The sequence below is a fragment of the Cupressus sempervirens genome, chromosome 3, assembly GCF_028749045.1.
Source record: "Cupressus sempervirens isolate cs-2001-9-10 chromosome 3, ASM2874904v1, whole genome shotgun sequence".
Lineage (NCBI taxonomy): Eukaryota > Viridiplantae > Streptophyta > Pinopsida > Cupressales > Cupressaceae > Cupressus > Cupressus sempervirens.
The window spans coordinates 556,861,017-556,885,271 of NC_143120.1; the positions used below are offsets into that span (position 1 = coordinate 556,861,017).

At 36.1% G+C, this 24,255-nt stretch overlaps 1 protein-coding gene across 5 annotated transcripts in view; it reads left to right on the top strand.

Moving 5' to 3' along the window:
• The first annotated feature begins 9,172 nt into the window (after positions 1-9,172).
• LOC149567638 (protein argonaute PNH1-like) overlaps positions 9,173-24,255 on the top strand; it is a 164,546-nt gene continuing 149,463 nt past the window's right edge. The window contains exons 1-3 of one of the 5 annotated variants that reach the window (XM_089820887.1): positions 9,173-9,365; positions 12,037-13,028; positions 14,322-14,530. In XM_089820887.1, the coding sequence (XP_089677013.1) occupies positions 12,231-13,028; positions 14,322-14,530 (1,007 nt within the window). In that variant the 5' untranslated portion in view covers positions 9,173-9,365; positions 12,037-12,230. Of the gene's footprint in view, positions 9,883-12,036; positions 13,029-14,321; positions 14,531-24,255 lie in introns of all 5 variants that reach the window. The other 4 variants (XM_089820886.1, XR_016362452.1, XM_089820889.1 and 1 more) reach the window with 4 other exon arrangements.

A 24,255-nucleotide genomic window follows, 5' to 3' on the forward strand; every position in this document is an offset into this window, starting at 1 on the left:
TTTGGTTACTCTGCAATCACAAACCACTTCAAACTTGTTTTGAGAGTTAGTGTTGATTGAAAATAAAATGATAACAATCTATGTTTTAATATATTATGATCAATTATAGTTTAAGAATGAAGCAGAAGGGGAATCTAAAACTGATAAAGTCCTTAAAAATAATGAATAATACTAAGAGAAATCCTAATCCAAAGAAATTTATTGTGATATCTTACTTAGAATAGAATATTAATATACAAAAATTCTAACCGATGCATGATCTTTTATTGTAATCTTTATATCATACAACTATACTTTAACTTAATGTGTTTAGATGAATTACTCATTGATCCAATTATTCATTTTTCATATGGGTCCTAATAATTGTAAATTTGTGTGAAGTTGTCCTGAATTGCAAAAAGGACCATTTCCCCATTACATAACATATTTGTTCTGCCTAATTAAGATTATTAAGAATTATTAGAATCATAGGGTTTTGATTGCTAAGAAATAAAATCTAAATCTACCAATGCATGTAGAACTTCAAATCTACCCTTTAAGAGAAATGATAATAATAGGAAATGTGTTTACATAATTTTTGATAACCAGGTTGCATCCAAAAACAAGTTTGCAGACTTCAAGATTTAATCAAGCAAATATATTACCTATCATTTCAAAGAGAGGCTTGATAGTTTTTATCAAGCCTCCCCCACAATAGAAAACTAAAGAAATTTAATCAAGGAAATGCAATGGAAAATTAAGCCATCAAAATTCACTAAAACCAACAACATATATTCATTTATAAGTTTATATACACTTATAGAAAGCTAGCTTAGACCCAAAAGGCCAAGATGACAAAAACTAGAAAAGAAACAAGAGGGGTCACTAGTCGAGCTAGGAGGAAGGGAAAATGCCAAACAACAACCCATCGCTAAACCAAAAGACAAAGTAAACCTAGACCTAAAACCACAAGAAGATAGACACAGAGAAACATATAAACAAAAACTAAAAAAACCTAAAGAAAGCCAAAAAAGCATATGATCAACGAACACCAACTAGAGTTTAGTGTTGAGCTTCCTCCTCTTTCCTTCAACAAACCATGATGATGTCTCTCGCTTTGTCCACGTCATTCGCCTTCGAAAATGGAGGGAAAACATAAGACAAGAGCTCCCTGTTGGACTTAATCATATTGGGTAGAATGAATGCTAGCCTGTCAAGGTCTTCAAAAGAGATGTCCAGCTCGACATAAGCTTCAAAAATTCATAGGAAATTAACTAGCCACTCCTTACTCTGGTCCTCTCTAATTCCTCTCTAGTGAAGGAGGAAGTCGATACTACCCTCCATTTTAGGCTAGGTAGACAAGATCTAGATGTTGTCCCTAATGTACAGAGACAATCGCCTAACTACATTGATAAGCAGAAGACCGCCTGAAGGGTATGCCATATGCACTTCAGGAAGTGGGATCTACAGCTTCTAGTCCATACTAAGCACAACATTTTTGAGACCAACTAACCATGTTGGGTTGAAGATATTATAGTTGAGCCTGATGATTCCCCCCTGTCAATGTTTGCCCTAGCAAGACAACATATAAAGGAGCCAATCACAGAACTATTAGTACTCCAAGTGAAGTCAAAATTGAATGCATTTTCACCTATGGACCAAGAAATGACAAACCTAGATACATCATCAATAGGATTAAGGAGTCAATTTCATCTTTCCTGTTCAACATACCCTCTAAATGCCATAGTCCTAACTTTTAGGGAGTGAAAGAGGGAAGTAACGAACTCCATAAGTGCTCAAAAAACTAGTGGAATAGATTAACACACACCTACTAAAAAAATAAAGACCTAAATAGGGAAAAATAGAGAAGCATAAGGCGCTAAACTCCAGATGATGAAAATTGTGAGACACTCCACATAATAAATACTCACAATTGGATGTGATATGGGGATTTACAAAACATAATTATTGTGCCTCTAAATGATTAAATAATAAAACTTCACAGATTTAGAGCACCTCAATTGATGATTCATATCATAATCATGAAAAATTAGGATAAATGTCGATCTACTAAAGAGGTTTCTAATAGACTTGGCATATCTAAATAATACTTAGGATATATTATTGATTCTAATTAAAAATTGAGAAGGAGGAGGATTGAAGCATGAAGTCTTCTCCCTCATCTCCTCTATTTGCTAATGTTGGGTGATTCGACGCGCTCCCCTGCCCACAGGTGGTTAATTATGTGGTGTTCCATGTTCACTAACAGTCATGGCTTTTGGTGCAACGGCAAGTGGGCCCAACAATTGTTAGATTGTGGTGACTGATCATGAAAGTACTGTACATACTTCATAAATAGTGGGGTTCGGGGCATCGCCCCGAAAATTTTTTTTTTTGGAAGTAGCCGACATGGTAGCCGACATATGGCCGACATGTTATAACACTAAAGCGGTTTAATACTTGTATAAAAAGGGCTTAGGGTTGGGTATTTTTCATGTGTGGTGATACAAAATTGGTTCTTGCGGCGGTATTGAGCTATAAGGGATTACAGATTGTAATCATGTTGTAATCACTGGATTGTAATAAGATCGGACTTGCTGTTTGGTGGACGTAGCCCAGGGATTGGGTGAACCACGTTAAATCTTGGTGCCTTGTGTTCATTTCTGTGTGTTCTATTATTTTTTGTTATTGGTTATATTTGCATGTAGTTTTTATTTCTGTCTGTGGTTTATCCTAACAGCTAACTCATATGCCTTTGCATTACCTTCATGGTAAATATGTTTGAATCTGGTCTCTTCAAATTGATCTATTAAACATAATATACTTTCAAGTTTGGAATTCATCACCTAGTTTGGTGTCTAACATTTTCTAATAGCATTTATAATAATTTGAGAATCTTCTTCAATAATTTATAATCCAGTTATCTTAATTGGTAGACTTAATTGTAAGCCTTCCCGAAGGGCTTCTAATTTTGCTACATTGTTTGTAGCAATATCCATGGTTTTGGCTCTTTTTATGATCTATTCTCCAGTTTCCAACCTAATTATGCATCATATTCCTACTTTTCCAGGGTTTCCTCTAGATGCTCCATCAAAATTTAATTTCTTCCATCCTTTTGGGGGTGCTTGCCATTTACACTCTTTCCTAGCTTTAATATTCTTTTTCTCATATACTAATGGGGGGTTAATCAGATGATTCTAGTTCTTTTTCATAATACCATCCCATTCAGAAAATGTCCCTTCAATTTTTACCATTTTCTGTAGATAGCTATTCATAACTTTTGTAATAGATGCTTCAACCTTATTTAGAAAATATTTCATACTAAATTTTGAATTTTTGAAGATTCATCTATTCCTCTCCTTCCAAATTTCCCACATTAGAGTTGCTGGAGTTATATTCCAAAGTTTATCATATATACCAATCTTGTTCTTAATAGGCCAACCCAATATATAAATTTATAAATTCTCAGGAAGTGGAGAGGTCCAACTGAGCTTATTTCTAAGCCAATGCCAACATTCTTGAGCAAAGGGACAATAGAAGAGAAGGTGTTTTGAGGTCTCAGAGTTAACCTTATGGAGGCTACATCTGGATGGACCCTCAAATTCCATTTTGGTAAATCAATTCATAGTTAGAATTTGATTTTGCAATGTTGCCCAAAGCAAGATGCCAACCTTAGGTAGGCAAGTTGCATCCCAACATAATTTCAAAGGAAGGTTAAGGTTTTCCCACCTCTGAATTGATAATAATATTGTATCCTAACTTAAATTTGTATGATCCATCTTTGGATGTACCCCAAATAAGTTTATCATCTTGATTTTTATGTTTCATTATTCATTCTTTGAGAACATGTTCTAAGTTGGTTTTATCTTCAAGATATATCTACATTCTCCAATGATTTTCATACCCATAAATCTTCCCCTTCAATCTTTTTAAGAGTTTTGTAGTCTGAAATCTTCAGACCCCATAAATTTTTACACTCATTTATGACACTTCCTGAATGTCTACATTGATGAGAGTGGGCTATCCATCCCAAGAGTCTTCCCAGAAAAGAGCCTCATCTCCTCTACCCAAATACCAGGTTACATACTTGCTAATCATAGACCGACATCTTATCATAAAATTCCACATTTTTGAACTTGTCAGGGGATTCCTAATCCTAAACAAAGAAGTTGGATCATTCGGATTTAGATATTTATTATATAGAATCTTGGCCCATTTACTTTCTCTTTCTTGATACATTCTCTATACTAGTTTTGCTCCCAGCGCCTCATTTTGCCAGCTGAAATTCTTAATACACAAACCTCCTTGATTTTTCGAACGACAAATATTGTCCCATTTTATTAAATCTTATTTCTTTTTTTCTTCTATTCGGCTCAAGAAATTTTTTCTGAGAATTCCTTCTAGTTTTTTGTTAACATTTTTTGGGTAATAAGAGGCATGGAATTTGATAGGTAGGGATAGTTGAAAGAATATATTTATTTTTTGTAGCTCTTCTTGCTTTAGTTAACCATTTACCTTTCCATGACTCTGTTTGTTTTTTATTTCTATTTATGATATTGTCCCATCCTTTTTTGTTCCTTGCCCCTTTTACTATATGAATCCCTAAGTATTTATAGGGGAAGGAACCTTTCTTATAACCCATCTGATTACAAATATATTCTTCCATATCTCTTGTTCTATTCATAAAGAATTTTTTTGATTTATCTACATTTACTTTCTAACCCAAGGCTGCAGTATAATTTAGAATGATTTGCTTGAAAGCTTGAGTCTCTGCCCTAGTGCTGACTCAAGGGAGAATAGTATCATCGACAAATTGTTGATGAGTGATATTGGATATATTATCTTCCACCGTGATTCCTTTAATTTTACCTTCTACTCGAGCCTTTTGAATTGATCTTCCAAAGGCTTCAACCATGATGATAAATAGAAAAGGAGAGATGGCATCACCTTGCCAGACACCTCTTGAAAATTTAAGAATTTGGTATAGCTCTGATACCATGTAAGAATTTGCCTTAAGGCAAGATTCACCTAAGCACAACTGTAGACCAAAAAGAAGTATGATCAATATATCAAAGTATGTCCTCATACATTGCTCTGTATTGTATATAATGAATGTACATACTAGGAGTGTCTGTATATAAAGGCCTCTTAGGAAGCACTTGGAATGTCTCTAGAAAGAGCCAAGAGATAAGATAAGCATGACAACAAAGCACACGTCTTATCCATCATTCTAGATGGTAGGATAAGAATGATGAGGTGTATCTCAAGTGGAGATGTTGTAGACACCATGTGCTTAATTATTATGTTAACTCCTGTGTTGTAGACACCATGTGCATAAAAGAGGTGTGAACTCCTATGTTGTCAACATGACAACTCACAAGAGTGCACATACTCCTAGGTGACTAATAAATAAATATTAAAATAATGCATTAACCTAAGTAAACTTAAGTAAGTGTAAATAGTAAATACTTACTTACACCAACACCTGCTCCTAAGTGCAACTTAGGGGAATGCACTTAAGTTCACAAAAACTAGGATGAAATGCATAATGGGTCCTGACTACTAGGCCATGTTAGGTACCCATGTACATAATGATATGCAATCTCTCGTAAAGTGGAGATAGAGGGAAAACCTCATGGGAAAAACCCTCCCCCAAAAAGAGAGATGAAAGATGTATGGATGGATGGAGTAATCAAGACCCCCCCATTACGACATACGTCCACTATATACAAGAGAGAAATGGGAGAAGGACAAAACCCCTTTAGTGGAAAAAGTCCCCCCCAAAAAGGAGAAGAAGAAGGAGACAAGGTAGTCCCCCCCCCAAATGTAAGGTGCCGACCAGTGAGAAATGTTCCAATGTAGAAGCTGATCCACGACCATTGAATGATGTTCCTCACCTTTGGAAGAAATAATTGCAAGGGTACCTATGAGATGCTTCCCCTATATATAGAAAGAATCTCAATGATGGACGGTGTCTTAGAAACCTGCTCAAGTGTCCCTGTGTCGATACTGATGGTGGCTCCCTCCAACAATGTTGAAAAGAAGTGTAGATCGAACAATGAGTGATGTGGACCTTATTTCAAGGAACCAATAGTCTTCTCAAATGACAAAGAGACCTTTGACAATTGTTGTACATAAGTATCCACAATCACATCAGCCTGTAAAGATTGATCATGTAGAGAATGGACATGAGGGTCAGAGTGGGCTCTCACAACAACTGTAGAAGGATCGTCCTCAGCAAAGAGAAGCTAAAGATCATCAAAGAAGTCCTCCAAATATGTTGTGTGTGACTCCACGAACAAACCTGAAATGTCAGTCAAGAAGTCATCACCTGAGGTTAGAACTGGAAGGCATAGTGTACCTTGTTGTGCTGAAGTACATGAATCTGTCACTGCACTAATAGATGAAGTATTCACCTCAAAGAGAAGACGAATATCATCAATAGTGTCTCCCACATCTTCAATGTGAGACTCCATGAATAGGCTTGCAATGGCAGTAAGGAAGTCGTCACATGAAGGTAGAGTAGGAAGACATAAAGGGTCCTGCTGCACTGAATCTGAAGCATTTGTGGCTAGAATAGGATTAGTAGGAGCAACAAGAGTATCTAGAGGTGTGATCTCATCTGGAGTTGAAGGTACCATAATTGGAGTGACTGGATGTAGAATGTCCTCTGGAAATGGAGGAACACATAGATCTCCATATGCTTCCCAAAGAGCCATCCAAAGATCATGAGGAAAACTTGTCATTCTTACCATTCTAAGAGGAGCAAAAGATTCCTTACCCATACTGTGATACAACAAGCGACAAATTTGCAAAAGATATGTCCAATTAAAATGTGGTGGCAATGAATAGAGATAAGGAAGCAATTCTTGATGGTCTCTTAGAGGATCAAGTATCAAAGCACTCCATTTATGATAGTTCCTTGTTGTCAACTGTGGTCTAACACCAAACTGACATGTGTGACAAGACTTTATGAGATCAATCAATGAACCTCACAAAATGCAAAAGAGATCAATCAACCTCCTAATGTATGATTTGGGCACTTGATAGCCACTTGCCAATTTAGGGTCTATTTCTGAAAGCAATATTTCTGTCCATAAAACCTATAATCTAATTGCAGATTTGGAAAGTAGACCAAAAAAAATGCACTTTTAAAAGAACAAAACTTGATTTGGAGTCCAGATGAGCCCATACTAAGCATTTTAAGTGGCAAAAATTAGGATTTGCGAGTTGCAAAAAAATTCAGGAACAAAGATGTCAAACTTCCTGCACCAATGTGTAGATCACGAAATTCTACCCCAAAACAAAAAAAAATTACTACCAAAAAGGAGTCCATATGAGGGAGATGTCGCCATTTGAAAATCGCTGCTACTATTATTTTTTCTGAATCACCACCGTTACGCCTCCAAAAATCAAATGGCTCTAGATTTTGCCTCAGATGTCTGATTTGGATGAAACAAAATCCAATTTGGGGTTTTTTTGACCTTTTGAATGTGATGCAAATATTTGATTTGCACCAGCAAGCTTCAATCTTCCCCTGCAAAAAATCTCTCCTATGGCCCGATGGCCAATTTTTTTATAGAAAATAATGCAGATTCGAAAAAATGGCAGAGATGCAAATGGAAAAAATGCAGATTTGAAAATTAAATGTACAGATTTGAAATGATCATACCAATTTCACAAATCAGGCCTTTGGGTTGCTGGTTTGCAAAAAAAAATGTTGCCTCAATTTTGACTATGGCCCAACATAGGCAAATTTATAGTCCATTCGCTGAATCAACATTCCGGACGCAATGGTGAGGTCTGCTTTGGCTCTAGATGCTCCCAATGTTTGTGGATTCTCCGGATTTGGGTCGAGGTGCTGAAGCAAGAATGGTCTCAAATGACTATGTGAAGAGAATCTCCCTAAGCTCTGATACCATGTAAGAATTTGGTATAGCTCTGATACCATGTAAGAATTTGCCTTAGGACAAGATTCAACCAAGATCGTCGAACTCGAACATAAGCACAACTATAGACCAAAAAGAAGTATGATCAATATAGCAGAATATGTCCTCATACATTGCTCTGTATTGTATATGATGAATGTACACACTAGGAGTGTCTATATATATAGGCCTCTGAGGAAGCACCTAGAATGTCTCTAGAAAGAGCTAGGATATAAGATAAGCATGACAACTAAGCACACGTCTTATCCATCATTCTAGATGATAGGATAAGAATGATGAGGTGTATCTCAAGTGGAGATGTTGTAGACACCATGTGCATAAAAGAGGTGCAAACTCCTGTGTTGTCAACATGACAACTCACAAGAGTGCACATACTCTTAGGTGACTAATAAATAAATATTAAAATAGTACATTAACCTAAGTAAACTTAAGTAAGTGTAAATAGTAAATACTTATTTACACCAACATAAATATTGAAGAAACCTTCTGGGGTAGTATTGATTAACATAGATATCTTAGGTGTAGATATGCAATTAAAGATTCTGTTGATCCATTGGCGAGAGAATCCAAATGCTTCTACGCATTTGCATAGGAATTTTGAGACCACTACATTGTAAACTTTTTGTATATATAATTTCATAAACATGCATGCTTCCTTATTATTAACAACTGAATGGATAGTTTCCTGAATTATGGATATCCCATCCAATATTGATATACATAATTTAAATTAGATGAATATTATATAAAATTTAGATATAGTGTAATAGTCAACTAAAAGTGAAATACATGTTAGACTCAAATTACATTCATAGAATATCAAATAAAAGATTATAATTAATAAATTTAATTAATCAAATTAATTAATTATATATATATATATATATATATATATATATATATATATATATTATTAACAATTAATGCATTCAATACTTAAAACTTCAATTCTAATCTCAAATATGGAAAGAGAGAAATTATTTTTCATGACTTAAAAGTTTATGTAATATTTTGTTGAACATAATTATTCTAAGGGGAAGTTCACGAAGAGTGTATATATATATATATTATTAACAACAATTAATGCATTCAATACTTCAATTATAATCCCAAATTTGAGAAGAGAAATTATTTTTCATGACCTAAAAGTTTGTGTAATATTTTGTTGAACATAATTATCCAAGGGGGAGTTCCCGAAGAGGAGAGAGCATAACAAAAGACAGTCAAACATAAGAAATGTCCTTGGTGATTGGCGCGTTTGCCTATCCCATAAACCCTATTCTCGGAAACTGGAAGGTCATACCATTTTGCTAATTTCTTTGTTTTTTAAATTTTAGTAAAGTTGCTTGCTTGCTCATCGCTCGTTATACCAGCTTTCAGCAAAGTTGCTTTTTAGGAAACGCGTAAGAGGAGAAGCGAAGACCGCCTGATTATACGGTACAATATCGAACTCACATGCACATCTGTGTAAAGATCGCACATGCATTTTCATGTTCTACCAATTGTATCAAAGGCTGAAATCCTTTCTGAATTCTAAATCCTTTCAACTCATTTTCTCACCCCAGTGGAGCTTCCATGGAGGCGGAACAGTTTCAGTAAGCTCTCTGTTGGAACCCTCGATTTTCATTAAGTGAGGAAATGTGAAAAGAACGAGGCCTTCTTATATCGCTCTGTTCATCCTTTAACTTTTTGTGGCTGCAATATTGAAGTATGTTTGGTCAGTGACAAGTTAGGTCTATCTCTCTCTCTAGTGTCGGATATCTGTAGAGGATATGGAAACGACAGGGGCATCCCATCGTATACTGCCACTTCACACAGGATTTTTCGTGTAAGCGAACAGGACATTTTCTACATCATGCATTTTTCTTTTTTAAATTGGAAAATACAAGCTTCATTCCGCTCCGCAGCACAGAGCAAGCTCAGCCGGCATAATTGAACTGGGACCTTTATCATTGTAATGCTGCTGCTTTATCCATTAATCCCGCGGGATTACACATTACGCTTTTTATTCTCCATGGATCATAACTATTTAAAAATTTCAAGCTACCTTTATGGCTTTTCTGCTGGAGCTTTTAGACTGTTCAAATTGTTGGACTAAGTTTGTGAACCCAGTTGAATTGTGTGGTGTTTATGATGTTTGATGAACATCAAATTAACAATGTCTTATGAACTTCATTAATTGTCCTTTTGAGAAACTTCCAGGGTACTTGTCACTTAATGTTTCGAGTGTCTTTTATGCGGAGTGCCGTTCTTGCTGGAGTCTGCGCTTTCCCCTGAGATGAGCTACTGACTGAAACCTTTTATTTCTAACTAAAACAGAAACTATGGACTCGCTTGAATCCATGCATTCCTCAAGATATGCTTGGGAACAAACTTTTAAAGTTTCCTTTGTTGTCACGAGGGCTTTATAATGTGAAGTTTCTAAGTTTTCATTATTGCGATTTCTTTGACCGACTTCTACTTTTCGACTGATCTTGTCTCAATGTTCGGAACTTTATCTTCGCTTTCTTTGAGTAAAATGTTTGGTTAATGAAATCGAGCAGAAAGTTTTGGATTTTTTCTAAACTTCCTTATTAATTTATAATTGTCAATTTAGAAATTTTCCATGGTCAGTTTAGAATTCATCTTGTAAATTCATTTGTGTTCAATAGTTTTTTTTGCTATAAATTAAAATGGTCTGGGTTGGACTTCTCTTGTGGGATTTTTGGATTATAATTTTTTTCTTAGTGTGTTTTTGACATGTGGAAAATGGTTCAGATTCATTCTGAACAATTGTAGATTTTGAAGATGAGCTTAACAATGTTGATAGAGTCTTATGATTTTTGTACATTTCTGATGATTTGTCACCATTTGTTTTGGAAGAACTAAGTTATATATATATATATATATATAGATTCATTCTGAACAATTGTAGATTTTGAAGGTGAGCTTAACAATGTCGATAGAGTCTTATGATTTTTGTACATTTCTGATGATTTGTCACCATTTGTTTTGGAAGAACTAAGTTATATATATATATAGATTCATTCTGAACAATTGTAGATTTTGAAGATGAGCTTAACAATGTTGATAGAGTCTTATGATTTTTGTACACTTCTGATGATTTGTCACCATTTGTTTTGGAAGAACTAAGTGTTATATATATATATATATATATATATATATATATATATATATTTTGATTGGTAATTTGAGGGTTTAAAAAGGCCATGATATCAACTCTGGGCATTCACTGGGCCGAACTGGTAGGATCTCAAATGGGGCTTGATTCCCTATTCCCTAACAATGAACCGTTGATGGTCCCACAGGGAGCATTGGGCTTGAATCTGGATGGGCACTGAAACAGTGCCACAAGCATCAACGAACCATGCTCCGAATGGTTAAGTTGCTTATATCTTGTCTGTAGGTTATATATCATTTATAGAAAGATGATTGTCTTGTTCAGCAATTGAGTGTTATTTTTAGGAATTATCAGAGTGAATGATTCTTTCATAATATTTTTGACTTGGTCAATATTGACTGTTGGAATTGAACCTATTCAAAAATGCTGGAATTCGCTTAGCTGGGTCTGAATTTGTTGCGAAATGGATCAATAATAAGCTGATTTGGTTATATATTAGATCTTTTGATTTTGTAGAGGGTTTCTTTGTTCTTGTGTCTGACAAGTTTATTGGTGTTTAATTATATTTTGTTTCTGGATATGATTGTGTATATTTTTAGCATCAACGTTTCAGATCACACTCCCTGATCCATCATCAGGATGAGAGAAAAGGATAGTAAAGAAAGAAAGATATGATGATGGATCACGGGGTGTGACCCAAAGAAAGATATGATGATGGATCATGGAGTGTATGCGATCCATCCTCCTCTCTCATACTGATGGATCACGAAGTGTGATCCAAAATGTTGATGCTAAAAAGTATACACATAAAATTTAATTAGAAATGGATTGTGGAAATCTGATATTATTATTTATTGGTGTTTGCTATGGGGAATGATGAACTCTTGATTGTAATAACTGGACCGGGCCAGGCTTTTCCCGGAGATCAATAAAAAATTGAAACTATTACTGATAAAAAAAGGCTGATTTGGTAATTGAACATTTCAGGTAATTTGCTTTTCATTTGTAAAGACTGTGGTCCCAACCTTGCGACCTAGGACTACACTATCTCCAGCGAACCAGCATCTTTGCAAAAGAGATATCATGGTTAGAGCTTTCTAAGCATTTGGCTGTTCTGGCAAGAAAAGTTCAATAGAGGAATTCGTCTTTTTGGTCTCTAGTCTTTCACTAGTTCAGTAACCATGCCTCGAAAGAAGAAGACCCCTAAAGAAGGGTCCTCATCTCATGCTCAGTCTTCTCAGCAAGCTCTTGGGCAACCACAACCAGTGCAGCAAGGCCGCCCACAGCATCAACCACAACAAAGCCAAGCACATCATTTACTTAAGCAACAAGAGGGTCCACCACAGCAGCGGTCGCCTAGTTTACAAGGTCATCAGGCATTGTCTCAGATGGCCTCACAACCTGGTTTTCTCCTTACACAGCCTGCATCTGAACAAGAGGTAGGGCGACATACACAAACCATGGGAACTTCACAAGCAACAAGTTACATTCAAACTCCACAAGATCAACAAGATGCCCCTAAGCCTTGGCCTTATCCTGGACAAGGTGGACAACCAAGGGGTAGAGTTGGAGAAGTTCAAGGTTCTGGGACAAGCTCTAGTATATCTATGGGTACTTATGGCTCAGCTGCAGCTTTGAGGCCGTCTTCTCTCGATCTGCACCAAGCTGTCGGGTATTATCCTGCTGCTTATCAACAGCCAGCAAGCACAGAGACAGGTATCCAATCTTCATCATATGGGCCTACAGCATCATCGCTCCCAGTAGACACAAGCTCCCAAACGGAAAAACAGCTTGGAAAACTTGTATTGGAAGGACCAAAGCGAGAAACTGCAGGTCCTTTAGTTCCGGCCCCTCCAGCATCAAGTAAATCAGTGAGATTTCCTTGTCGTCCTGGTAAAGGTCAAAAAGGAATCAAGTGCCTTATTAAGGCAAATCACTTCTTTACTGCATTACCAGATGGAGATCTTCATCAATATGATGTAAGTGACTTGTTCCCTAGTACTACATTTGCATGAACTTAGCCAGAAGGATAATGTTTTTTGTTTTAGCTGGGGTAAAAATTAAATAGACATGTTAATCGGAAATGTAAGAGCAGGTGGTAGAAGTTAACTGCAAAAGAAAATTGAGGCTAAATTAACTCTCTGTTTGTCAGTAAGCTGCATTCTAAACTCTTTTTATAAAATTCATATACTATGTTTTCAAGTTCAGGCTGCAAACAAGATTTATTTTAGTTATGGTTGTTTAAATTTTTTCACTTTCACAGTAGTTTTCAACTTATTTTTCCTTATCTTTTACACAAACATTATCCAAACCAAAGTGTAAAGGTTATGAGAATAGCAATAAGCATTTTACATATGAGACCTCCTTTACAGCTGATGGTGTGCATAATGTGCCCCCATCAGGTTTTCAACCTTCAACTCCAGAATGGAACTATATCACCATTATGTAATTCAGGTATATGTAGGTCGACTTAGTTATAAGGAGGGACAAGGGGCTTGGAACTCTTTTATTCCAGAATCACCTCAGGAGTCGAAAGTTTTCCTGCTCTAATGACTTATTAATTATAAATCGAAAAAGAATCAGTTTGGCTATAGGAGGTTTGGACAACCTAATCTTTGTCTTCTATGTTGGGATAAACTGAGCAAACAATTGAATTTGTATATTGAAGAAAATCTAAATAAATGGCCACTAAATTCTTGTTTGAAGAGTAAAATCTGTTTGGTGTCAGAAGTTAAGAGCAATGACTTTGTACACATTGTTGAATCTCTAAATTAGCATTCTGCCTTCTAGCACAGAGCTGAAACTTTATTTATTAAGCTATGTCCACAACGAGTCTGGCAAGCATAGCATAACATAGCTAGTTTTTCCCAGTGAAAATCATACACGTCTGGTTTGTAAATGATTAGTCCTGCATGATATAGCATGAGAAAAATGAGACTCCTTCAGATTTGTATTTCTGTTTTTTAACAAAACCATTTGGGTTGGTTCAAAGCAAAGGAATTTTTGTTTTATATATAAATACTATGAGAGAATTATCTGAGAACATACTGTGTATCCATATTTCAGAAGAAGGTTTTTAGATACTTCATTTGGTTGTTATGAATGATATCTAACCATGGTGCAGCTATGTTTTGAGGCAAGCGAAATAAAGCTTGTTATATGCTATTGTTTAGAGGCAAGAATGCAGGTCAATTGCAAGCATGGTATGTCTGATTGGAGTAGTAATATAACTTTCTTATGTTTTTAATTTCTTTTTATTGGTTAATCTGCAGGTGACCATAACACCTGAGGTAACCTCCCGAGTTGTCAACAGAGCTGTTATGGAACAGCTGGTGACTAAAAATAGGGATACTCATTTGGGGAGAAGGCTTCCTGCATATGATGGTCGGAAAAGTTTGTATACTGCTGGGGCACTGCCTTTTACTTCTAAAGAGTTTGCTATAGTTCTTATTGATGCAGATGAAGGAAACACTGTTCAAAGGTACAGCTTAAAAACTTTTCAAATCATTGATCATCACTATGGGAATGATATCTCATAGTTTTGTCAATTTTCTTAGCGAAAGCCACTAGTCAGTATTTGTGTATGTTAATTTAGCTCTATTTGAAGTGTTGTAATAAATTATTCCTGATTACACTTTACTTAAGTTTACTTTGGATAATGCATTACATATTAGTTTGTGTATGAGACGCCTAGGAGTTTGCATCAATATTAGCACACAATGTAGGAGAAATTCCACTGAAGGTGGTGATGGTTGTTATCACATTCACTTTATGTGTTTGTTAGTTCCTATCTTAGAGTTGCCCTTTTTCATTGTTGAAGATCCTCCTTTGTCTGTGTCCTTGTAAATTTATTCCAAATTCAGATGTCTTCAACCCTTGTTAAATTGTTCGGTCTTCTCCTCTCAGTTTCTCTTTAATGTCTTATGTCGGTCGTATTTGTGTATTCAAGTCAGTTCTTGTCAAGTATTTAGTCATGGTGAGTGAACTTAAAGAGTTGACTTGGTGAGGCGAGATGGTGAGGTGACTTGGTGAGCAGACTTAAAAGAGTCACCTCGTTGAGGCGCTTTAGTGGGGTGACTTGGTGATCGACTAGGGGAATCGACTTGGCTAAGTTAATGAGTTTTGGATGTCTTCAACCATTCTGAACCGTTTGAACCACTTTGTACCAAGTTTGAAGAGGTTCAAACGAGTTCAATCAATGATTGAGCAGCTTATGAAGTGTTCGGAGGTGGGTCCCATAGCCAGATCATTAAAGCTCATCAGTCTCTGAGTACAATGACATCATTAGACAACACAAAATAAGAAGGAATGGATTGCATTAATTATGGTATGAGGGGTGTTAAGAAGGAAAGGCTCGAAAGAGGGTGTACGTGGCATATGACATAAGCAAAAAGACAACCCACACGAGTGTGGTAATAATGACATGGTAAGGCCAAAGGTAAAATTTGACAATTATTAACTATTCGTGCTGAAAAATCGTCAAATTCAAAATCTATTACCACATGTAAATCTTTCCATTATCAATCCTCGGGATATGTTTCTTTTCATCTGCTAGTTTAAGGGGGCTATATAGTGATGTGAGATTGGTTATTTTTCTCTTTAAGTGTGAATTGTAGAGGTCAGCTAAATGGGTACAAAAAAGTATTCACAGTGTCTGCGAGTTCAAGGTAAGTCTTGGTAACTTTTCCATCTGTGCTTTTGGAATTTCTTTTACACGAGGCATGAAAGCTTGTTGTTTGTTCGAAAGAAGAGTTACAAGGACTCTTGTACAATTTCTTTGGTAATGCCACAAGTATGAATTGCAAGGGTCCCATTATAATTGGTATTGATTTGATGGGGGTAGACGTGGAAAGGAAATGATAGAGTTTTAGATCAATTAGCTGAGCATTTCTCTCTTAAAATCTTGTCGAGTGGACTGTTGCAAGTTGTGGCTTTTTCACTTGTAGTCGTGAGCCTTGAACTTATCCAAGAATGTACTAATCACTATGACGTTAGGGCTAAATGAATCAGGGAAAACAATGGTGAAACTCTAATCCCCATCACTAGAGAGACAATCATGTCTATGTTAAAAATTCCCAAACAAGCCTTTTCAGAATTTACACCTACCCAATCCTTGGCCAAGTTTAGTGAATTTGTTGAGAATTACCACAGTTTAATTGCAAGAAACTAGACCAAGAAGTTTTACAAAGGAGGGTCTCGGCTACCCAAAACCTTGAATAAAGACCACTTAAAGCCGTATATCTATGACTTGGTAGTGTTATTACATAGGGTAAAGGCTTCCCCTGAAGCTTTCTTGTTTGAAAATTGGATGTATTTTTATGTTGAGATAATCATGGAGGGTAAACAATACACAGATTGGGGAGAGCTCGTAGTAGGTTCATTGAAGGAACAACTCAATTTGTCTCAGGTAGACAAGAAAGACTTCTTTATGTCTTCATACTTAATGTACTGTCTAGCTTGTACCCATAATTTAACTGGTACCCGACATGAACCTTGGAACATTACTATCCATGAATATTGACCTAAAAAGAAAGCCCTTGAGAATTACAAAAAGGTTCACGGTGTGTTAATGGGAAAATTATGTCTTGAACTAGGTTGGACTCCAGAAAAAAGAATGTCACAAGAAGCCCAAAATTTGGTTCAAGTGTATGGCAGCTTCTACATTTAATTCCCTAGGTTCTTATATTAGAGTTGGGGGATTTGAAGAAGAACCTGTGAAGTTACCAAGGCATGCATTAGATTGTTTCGTGCTTGTGGAGATACGTAGACAACTTGCTTGTGTAGTCAGGAAGTATATTCCAAAGGAAAAGTGGGATGTGTTTTCCCCCATCCACCTAGGCCTTCTTGTATGCAAAACTGTGAAAGGTGCAGTAAGTATAGGGCTTTGGTTTATGTAATTTTGACCTCAAGTATTATTATGAGAGAGAAGGATTTGATAACAAAGTGTTCACTAGTCAAGCCTTGGAATTGGAAGATCAAATAACACCAATTTCTCATTTAGAAGACCTATGGAAAGATTGCCCAGATGAAAGAGAAATTGATTAGAGAGATCACTCTAGATTAGTTGTCCCATGTTGCCACTCTGCAACTGAGAATGAATTTAGAGGGAGTAGAAGATGATGGTTCCAATATTATTGAACGAGGGTATCAAAGTCTAGAAGATATACCGTTGCCTATAATTGATTGGATATGAGAGGAACAAAACAATATTTATCAATGGACCAGAGCTATTATTAGATACACTGAGAATTGGTTGAAGCAAAAGTGAAGAGAATAAACATATATGATTCAAATAGAAAGATCGGATAAAAGCTCCTTGTATTCCCCTGTCAACACTGTAACATGTCTCTCTCCATTCATGATGTAGGAGAATACATCTTCTAGGCAAGAGGGCTAGTTCTGGCGAACAAGAATCTGATTCTGTTGCGGATCATTCTGTCATACAAAATACCGAGTCTAGAATTAGGTCTCAAAAAACGTACAAAATGGCATCATAGGAGGTAGCCTTTGTGGACGTGGACAAGGAGAAAGAACTCTACTCCCCTCATTGAACAATTACCAACAAGTCAGGAGATGTTGGACAAAGTGGCTCCTATAGTAGATACTCTAGTAACCCCTGTCAAATTGGTAGGAGAGGAATTAGCCTTTGGTTCAGTGCCCTAATGACTAACTAATTTTGTAAGAAGCATAACCTGATGCCCATTTCTATTCCTATCAAGTATATGGTTGTTAATTTTTTTATTAGATTTATAATATTAATCTCTATAATATATTATCTTAGGATAATAAATAATTTTATAGTTAGAACCCCACTTTGTAATAGCACTTTTTAAAATAATATACGTTTCAAAGGAGGGTTCTTACTCCCCTTAAATATGTCACAAAATCGTGAACCAATGCTTACCAAGCGGTATATCTCATCGAACAACCCATTAGACAAAGCGAGTAATGGATGAATATGCTTGATGACAAGGCAAGTAACAATGATAAGGTAATATAAACATATAAAAGTGGTGCCTGAGAAAATGGCTTTCCATAGTCATGTGACATGACAATGCATTTAATCTGATTCAAATGGAGATGATGACGTGGTCTTCTACATTAGTCAAATCAAGGGAAGGGCCCACAACAATGATTCAATGAGAAGGGTAAGAGCTGATTGGGCTTATAATTAGTCACCCATGTAGAAGAAGCTTGATTTATAATAATAATTAATTGTTATGATATTATAGATATATATGATTTTAAGATTTCATATATATATATATAAAACATTTAACCAAGGAGATGTTATTTAGGTTTACACTAAGTTTTATCTGATTGTCGCTATAAAACATTAACAATGGTGACAGTCAAGGTCCCTAAACATAAGAGAGTAAAGAACATTGCAAGGATGACAACAAACCCCAAAACAGGGAGAGTAACTGCAAAAGTTGTTGTGCATAAAGTTATAAACCAAAAGGAGCTCCGAACTTGGATGTTAGCTACTTCGAAGTGAATAAGGTGGATTGGGGATCTTGAACAGGGATATAAAAGATGATTTGTTTCTAGGGTTCCACGAGGATGCATTCCCTATGGTTTTGGGGTCATACTTGTTCCAAGGAACAAAACAGGGACGCGGGGACGAATTTTCGCTGTCCCCTAAGCCAATCCCCTTTTTGGCAAATTTGGAAACGTCCTCGAAACAACCATTATTTTTTGGCAGGCAACTTGGGGACAACCAACAGTATCGGGGACGGTTTTGCTGTCCCCTATCCATCCCCTAAATTGCTGGCTGTCCCCTTTTTCCTAACCAATTTGGTAAAGGCAAAACACCCCCAAAAGATCATTATTTAAAGATTTTTGCCCTTTGCGCAAGCCCCTAGTTGTCTTAAAGACATGATAAAAATATGCAAACCATATTTGGTCCATTAAAACACTAAAACACTAACTCTTCTACTCATTTTTAGATTTGACATACTTGCTAAGAGGAAGAAAAAATACATAGAGCAGCAACAACGAAGAAAAATTGTGTTTAGTAGTTGCTAACTATTTTAGTTGGATTTCTCTTTATTTCATTATGATTTCATGCATGATACTTGGAGCCTTTAGGCATTTTGATTTTTGCTATATATGTATGTGATATTGTTATAATGGAAGTACTTAGTATTTTCCATTTGATAATATTCCATGTATTGATCTTCTAAAATGTCTGTGGTGGATAGTTTATCAATGTTATGATATTCATATTTGAACTTTGTCTCTATATATATAAAAAATCCCCTATGTTTTTAATCACCGTCCCCTAAATTTTGGCTTCAACCCATACCTGTACTGGAAACACGTCCCCGTCCCCTAAAACGTCCTTGTCTCGGAAACTCCGTGGAGCATAGTTTGTTTGAGTATACCGCAGTCTGCACAACACATGTTGACACAGTCTGAAAAGGATAGTCAAGATAAAGGCTACTCAAACAAATCATAATTGCCATGACAGAATACATAGATTCCTTCAGCAGCTTTGGACCATTTCCCTTGGCTCAGGCACTACAAGCCTTCGACCCAAACACTCCAGATAGCAAGAAATTGTTAAGCCAAATCCAAAGGGGTAAAGCTTAGCTACAACAATGGATAATTGGATTGATGGAATCACTAGAGATGGGAATAGGTTCATCCATAAATCTAGTGTTGTTTTTAATGATGTAGAGGCATTGTTGGGTGAGATTCAAATACAAATTCCAAGTTGGGAAGCTGAAGAAAGGGAAGTGGGCCGCTATGGTTATGTAAATCTCAGAAGTTGAGAAGTACAGAGCACCCAAATTCCTAGCCGAAAACTCTCTGAAGGTAACTTGATGAATGCATGCTTTATATTCTTAAAAAGAATATAGGATGGAGAGTTCCCTATTCAATGTTTTGCTATTTTAGGGGTTCAAGCCATTAGAAAAAGAAGTTAAAAAAATGCACGAGTATGGTCAAGGACATGAAGATTATTAACCTCAGAGGCATCTTGCAATATGAGGAACATAATCAAGACACAAAGACTTTGATGAAAACCTTTGAGACGACCATGTCAGCTGTCAAAGAAGAGAAGGATCCTACAATTAAGGATTTTACCAAAGTGACATGAGTAGAAGCTATGTCGTGTCTCTGTGCTGATCAGTTGCCTAATTATGCTGATTGAATTAAGAAGCTCAATGGGAGGACACATGGAGAGCACGACTGTTGAGTCTAAAGAATCCTAATGCATTCGTAGTGCAGGAATTCGTGAGCGCATATAGAGGTTGGAAGCTTGCTTGCGATGCCACGTTGGAGGAAGATCAATCAAAGGAGGCAGATGCTGATTTGACTCTCTAGTTAGTTTTTAGAAGTTTCAATTATTAGTTGAACTTTGGGGACATGTGTCCTTTAGACAACGTTTAGTTTTATTAAGTGTTCATTTCAATCGCCAGGAGGTTGAATTTTCAGGGTGACCCCTTGGCTGTTTGAAAAGCTTTATATGTTGGAGCATAAACTTAAGCAGGGGTTATAAATTTTGGTAGCTTATCTCCTAGTTATCATGCCTTGTCTTTATAAGTAGACACATCTAATAAGTTCAATTAATTCATCCAATATTTTTCTATCTATTGTAATTCACTGGAATGTTATCTCTCTCCCTCTCTTGTGCTATTCATTGAGCTTCTATCTTGGCCTATTCTTTCATTGCAATAAATAAATTCGTACATGGTATCAGAGCCTTTGGAAAGACATTGCATAGTCTTTTTTTAATAGATGTTTTCGTGTTTGAAGAAGGGCATATTTTCAGATCTTGGGAGCAAAAATCTTTAGAAGTGTCTTATGCCAAAATTGACTTCACCATTGCGTCTGGGAGGCTATATCGGTAAATTTTGAGTATAAATTTGTCTATATTTGACAAAATTTGTTTATGACGCAAACTCTTTCTATAAATTGGGTTGTATAATCCAGTGTTATGGGACTTAGACTTGCCTTTGACTCGGAAAGTCAAAATTGGGCTCAGACTCGGACTCGGCAACCAGACTTGGCAAGGACTTGGAAAATAAAAAAATCCATGAAGTTCAAAGAATTTTAAGGATTTAAAGATTATTTCATGCATCTTTAGTCAATTAACATCAAATACCCAATAATTGAGATAAATAGAAGCTACTTAACATACATACACAATTTTGTATAGATCACATAAGTATAAACATGAATATTTGAAGGAAAAAAACTGAATTACATAATATAAAGCTAAACATAGATTTAGTGTCAAATGTCTACAATATTCATGGATTTCTGGATTATGAAATCCATGGAATCAAAAGTTCAAAACATATATCAAAATAACAACTAGAGTCTAGAAGACTAAGGCTCATAGTAGCCTATGCCCTTTTACAAATACGCCTAAGAGAAGTCATGGAAGACTCTAGAGCCATCCTCTGTGTGTGTGTCTGAGGCTGAACCTTAGGGGCGTCCTCATCCTCATCCTCATCTTCATTCCCACCCGCATAATCTTCATCATTAGACTAAGATTGATCACTCCTAGCCTCAGGGTCCTGTACTTGGTCTCCTCGTGTTGTAGCCTCCTTGATTGCCATCGCTATTGCCTTTGCCTCCCAATCCACCTGATCAACCCACTCCACATCTTCATCACTGAAGACATGATTAACAATTTCTGTGTTCCACTCTGCATGTGGATCAACAATACAATCAATGATTATTGGTGCCCTGGATTTGTTTATGGTGAAGGCGAAGGTTGTGGTGAACAAAGACAAAATCATTCAATCTTTGCACAAATAATTGAAATGCAAGTAAGTTTGTAGAAGCCTCCTCTTCAAATGGCTCCTTCTTCACCTCCTCTCAATGCTTAAGTGCAAGCTACAAAGTTTCACAAACAATCAACAATTGATGTGGGAGAGCCAACTGGTTCGCTAATTTTTCTCTCAAAACCCCAATACTCTTCTGAAACTCTTTTCCTTCTATCAAAAGCATTAGCAAAGGATGGAATGACCTTTTTAGGTGAAATAGATGTTATACAAAGCATAAACAATTCACTTAACCCTTATATTTTATTATTTTTTGCACTTTATGAATCCTATTGTTTGTGAGAGTTGAGAGCTCGGGACTTTGCGAGTTGGGAGAGTCCTTGGACTCAACGAGTCCATGGCGACTTTGCTAGGACTCTGCCGAGTTCAAGCCAAAGGCAATCTGCCTCGTTTTGATGGACTTTGGCTCAGACTCAGCGAATCCTGTTCTGACTCGCAAAGTCCCAGAACTATGGTACAATTTGACATGCGTTGTGTTAATTGCAGGATCTCTGATAGAGATATAAACTATAATTGCAAATTACAGATATAGTAGTCTGATAGCCTTGATCCAATGTTGCGGACTTTTGGTTCTTGGATAACAGTCTGGGAGATACGATCTTCGATCTTGAATAACAATGAGGGATTGATATACTGTCTTTATTGACTTGCAAAAAGAATGATCACTGGGACTGCATATGCCGTGTATTGATAATATTATCCCAATGATTGCTCGGCACCATTTATATACAAGAGTGGAGAGTCATGTCTACGTGGGCATAACTTCCACTACTTAGTATCATAACAAATGTGATTTGTATTCTTTGTAATCAGCGGTAGATTAGACAATTGCAAGGCTCCCGATAACAGTAACCTTTGCAAGGACAAGGGTCCGATAAATATGAATTCATTTTATAACAATTATATATATATATATATATATATATATATATACTAGTAAAACATAGTTTATGTAAAACATGAATTCAAGTGCTTAATATTAGTTCAATTGATGCTATACATCAACACTCCCTCTTAGCAAGGGAGAAGTAATAAACTCTTTAATAGATACCAGGATATAGAATATCTGTACATAACACATTATCTGACTTTAACACTCTGAAATAGTGGCTTGTCAAATAATTAAAATCACCATTGTAACATACACATTTTTCGCTAACTAGTTTTAGTCTTATCTAACTGATTTTCTAGCTCTATTCACATGGCTAAGATTTTCAATAACTGATTTAAACTGAAATAAAATCTAATGCTGATTTATGAAACGTTAACAATAGCTAACTAAATCTGCTGAAGTAATTATCAGACGAGTTCATTTAACTACTTCTAGTTATTCATCCGAAAATAAATAGCAAATATTTATGAAAAGGAAATACAATTAACTTCTTTAACAAAATAACTAATTATAAAGTAAAATGACTTTCAAAATGAAATAACTAACATACAGAGGCTAAAGAACATACAAATTATTTTATGAAGCTTCTTTTATATGTTGTCCAAGCCCTGGCTTTGGTGAGAGGAGAAGCATTGACACAGGCTTAACCTTCCAGCCGCGGACCATTACTTATCCCTACATATTCTAATTAAATAGAACGACCCTCCCTACCCCGAGGTCAAGCTTGGGATGTTCATTAATCTAGCCATCAGAGTATCCAGGTGGGTTGAGGTGCCAATAGTTATTCGACAAAATAACTGAAGTGTTTGGACAACAACAAGATCAATTGTTCTGACAAATTTGCCTAATTCCACCTTGGCCAAGGATTTCAAATGTGGTTCGTCAAACCTGATCTCCACCACTCGGCTTGACAACTTACTTTATGAATGGAACATGCATGAGCTACTGCATTATTTATTTATCATGTTATTATCTTATTTTGATAACATTCTTGTTTATTGTAGATTCTTTGCACCTCCTCACCTATTTCAGGCCATCAAGCCGGTGACTCCTTGGTGCTATCAGTTTATAATACTTCACACCTTCACCATACTTTGGCATTTCGCCTGGTGAATTCCTTGGTGTTCACTTAATTAGATATTTGTATATGTAAAACAGGTTGTAATGGGTTTATACTGGAATGATACACTTTTGACTTGAATCATAAAAGAATTCAGAGAAATTTATCTTCTCTCATATAAAGAAAGACGACAAGCTTAAATCAGAACAAGGAAGGCATCAGACTTTATTAACTGTATTATGTATTGCAAATAGAAAACGACAGATTAAGAGATATGACAAACTTGTTGTTTGAATCATGGACATAGCATCCTATGCTAATACTATGGAAACCAATGAACATAGACGTCAACTAAAGGAGTAAATTCATATTTATTACCAATCAAGAAAGAAGAGTGAAAAATGGGTTTGTAGATTGTTTCAGAACTCTTACATGACTCTACCCGATTATCTATG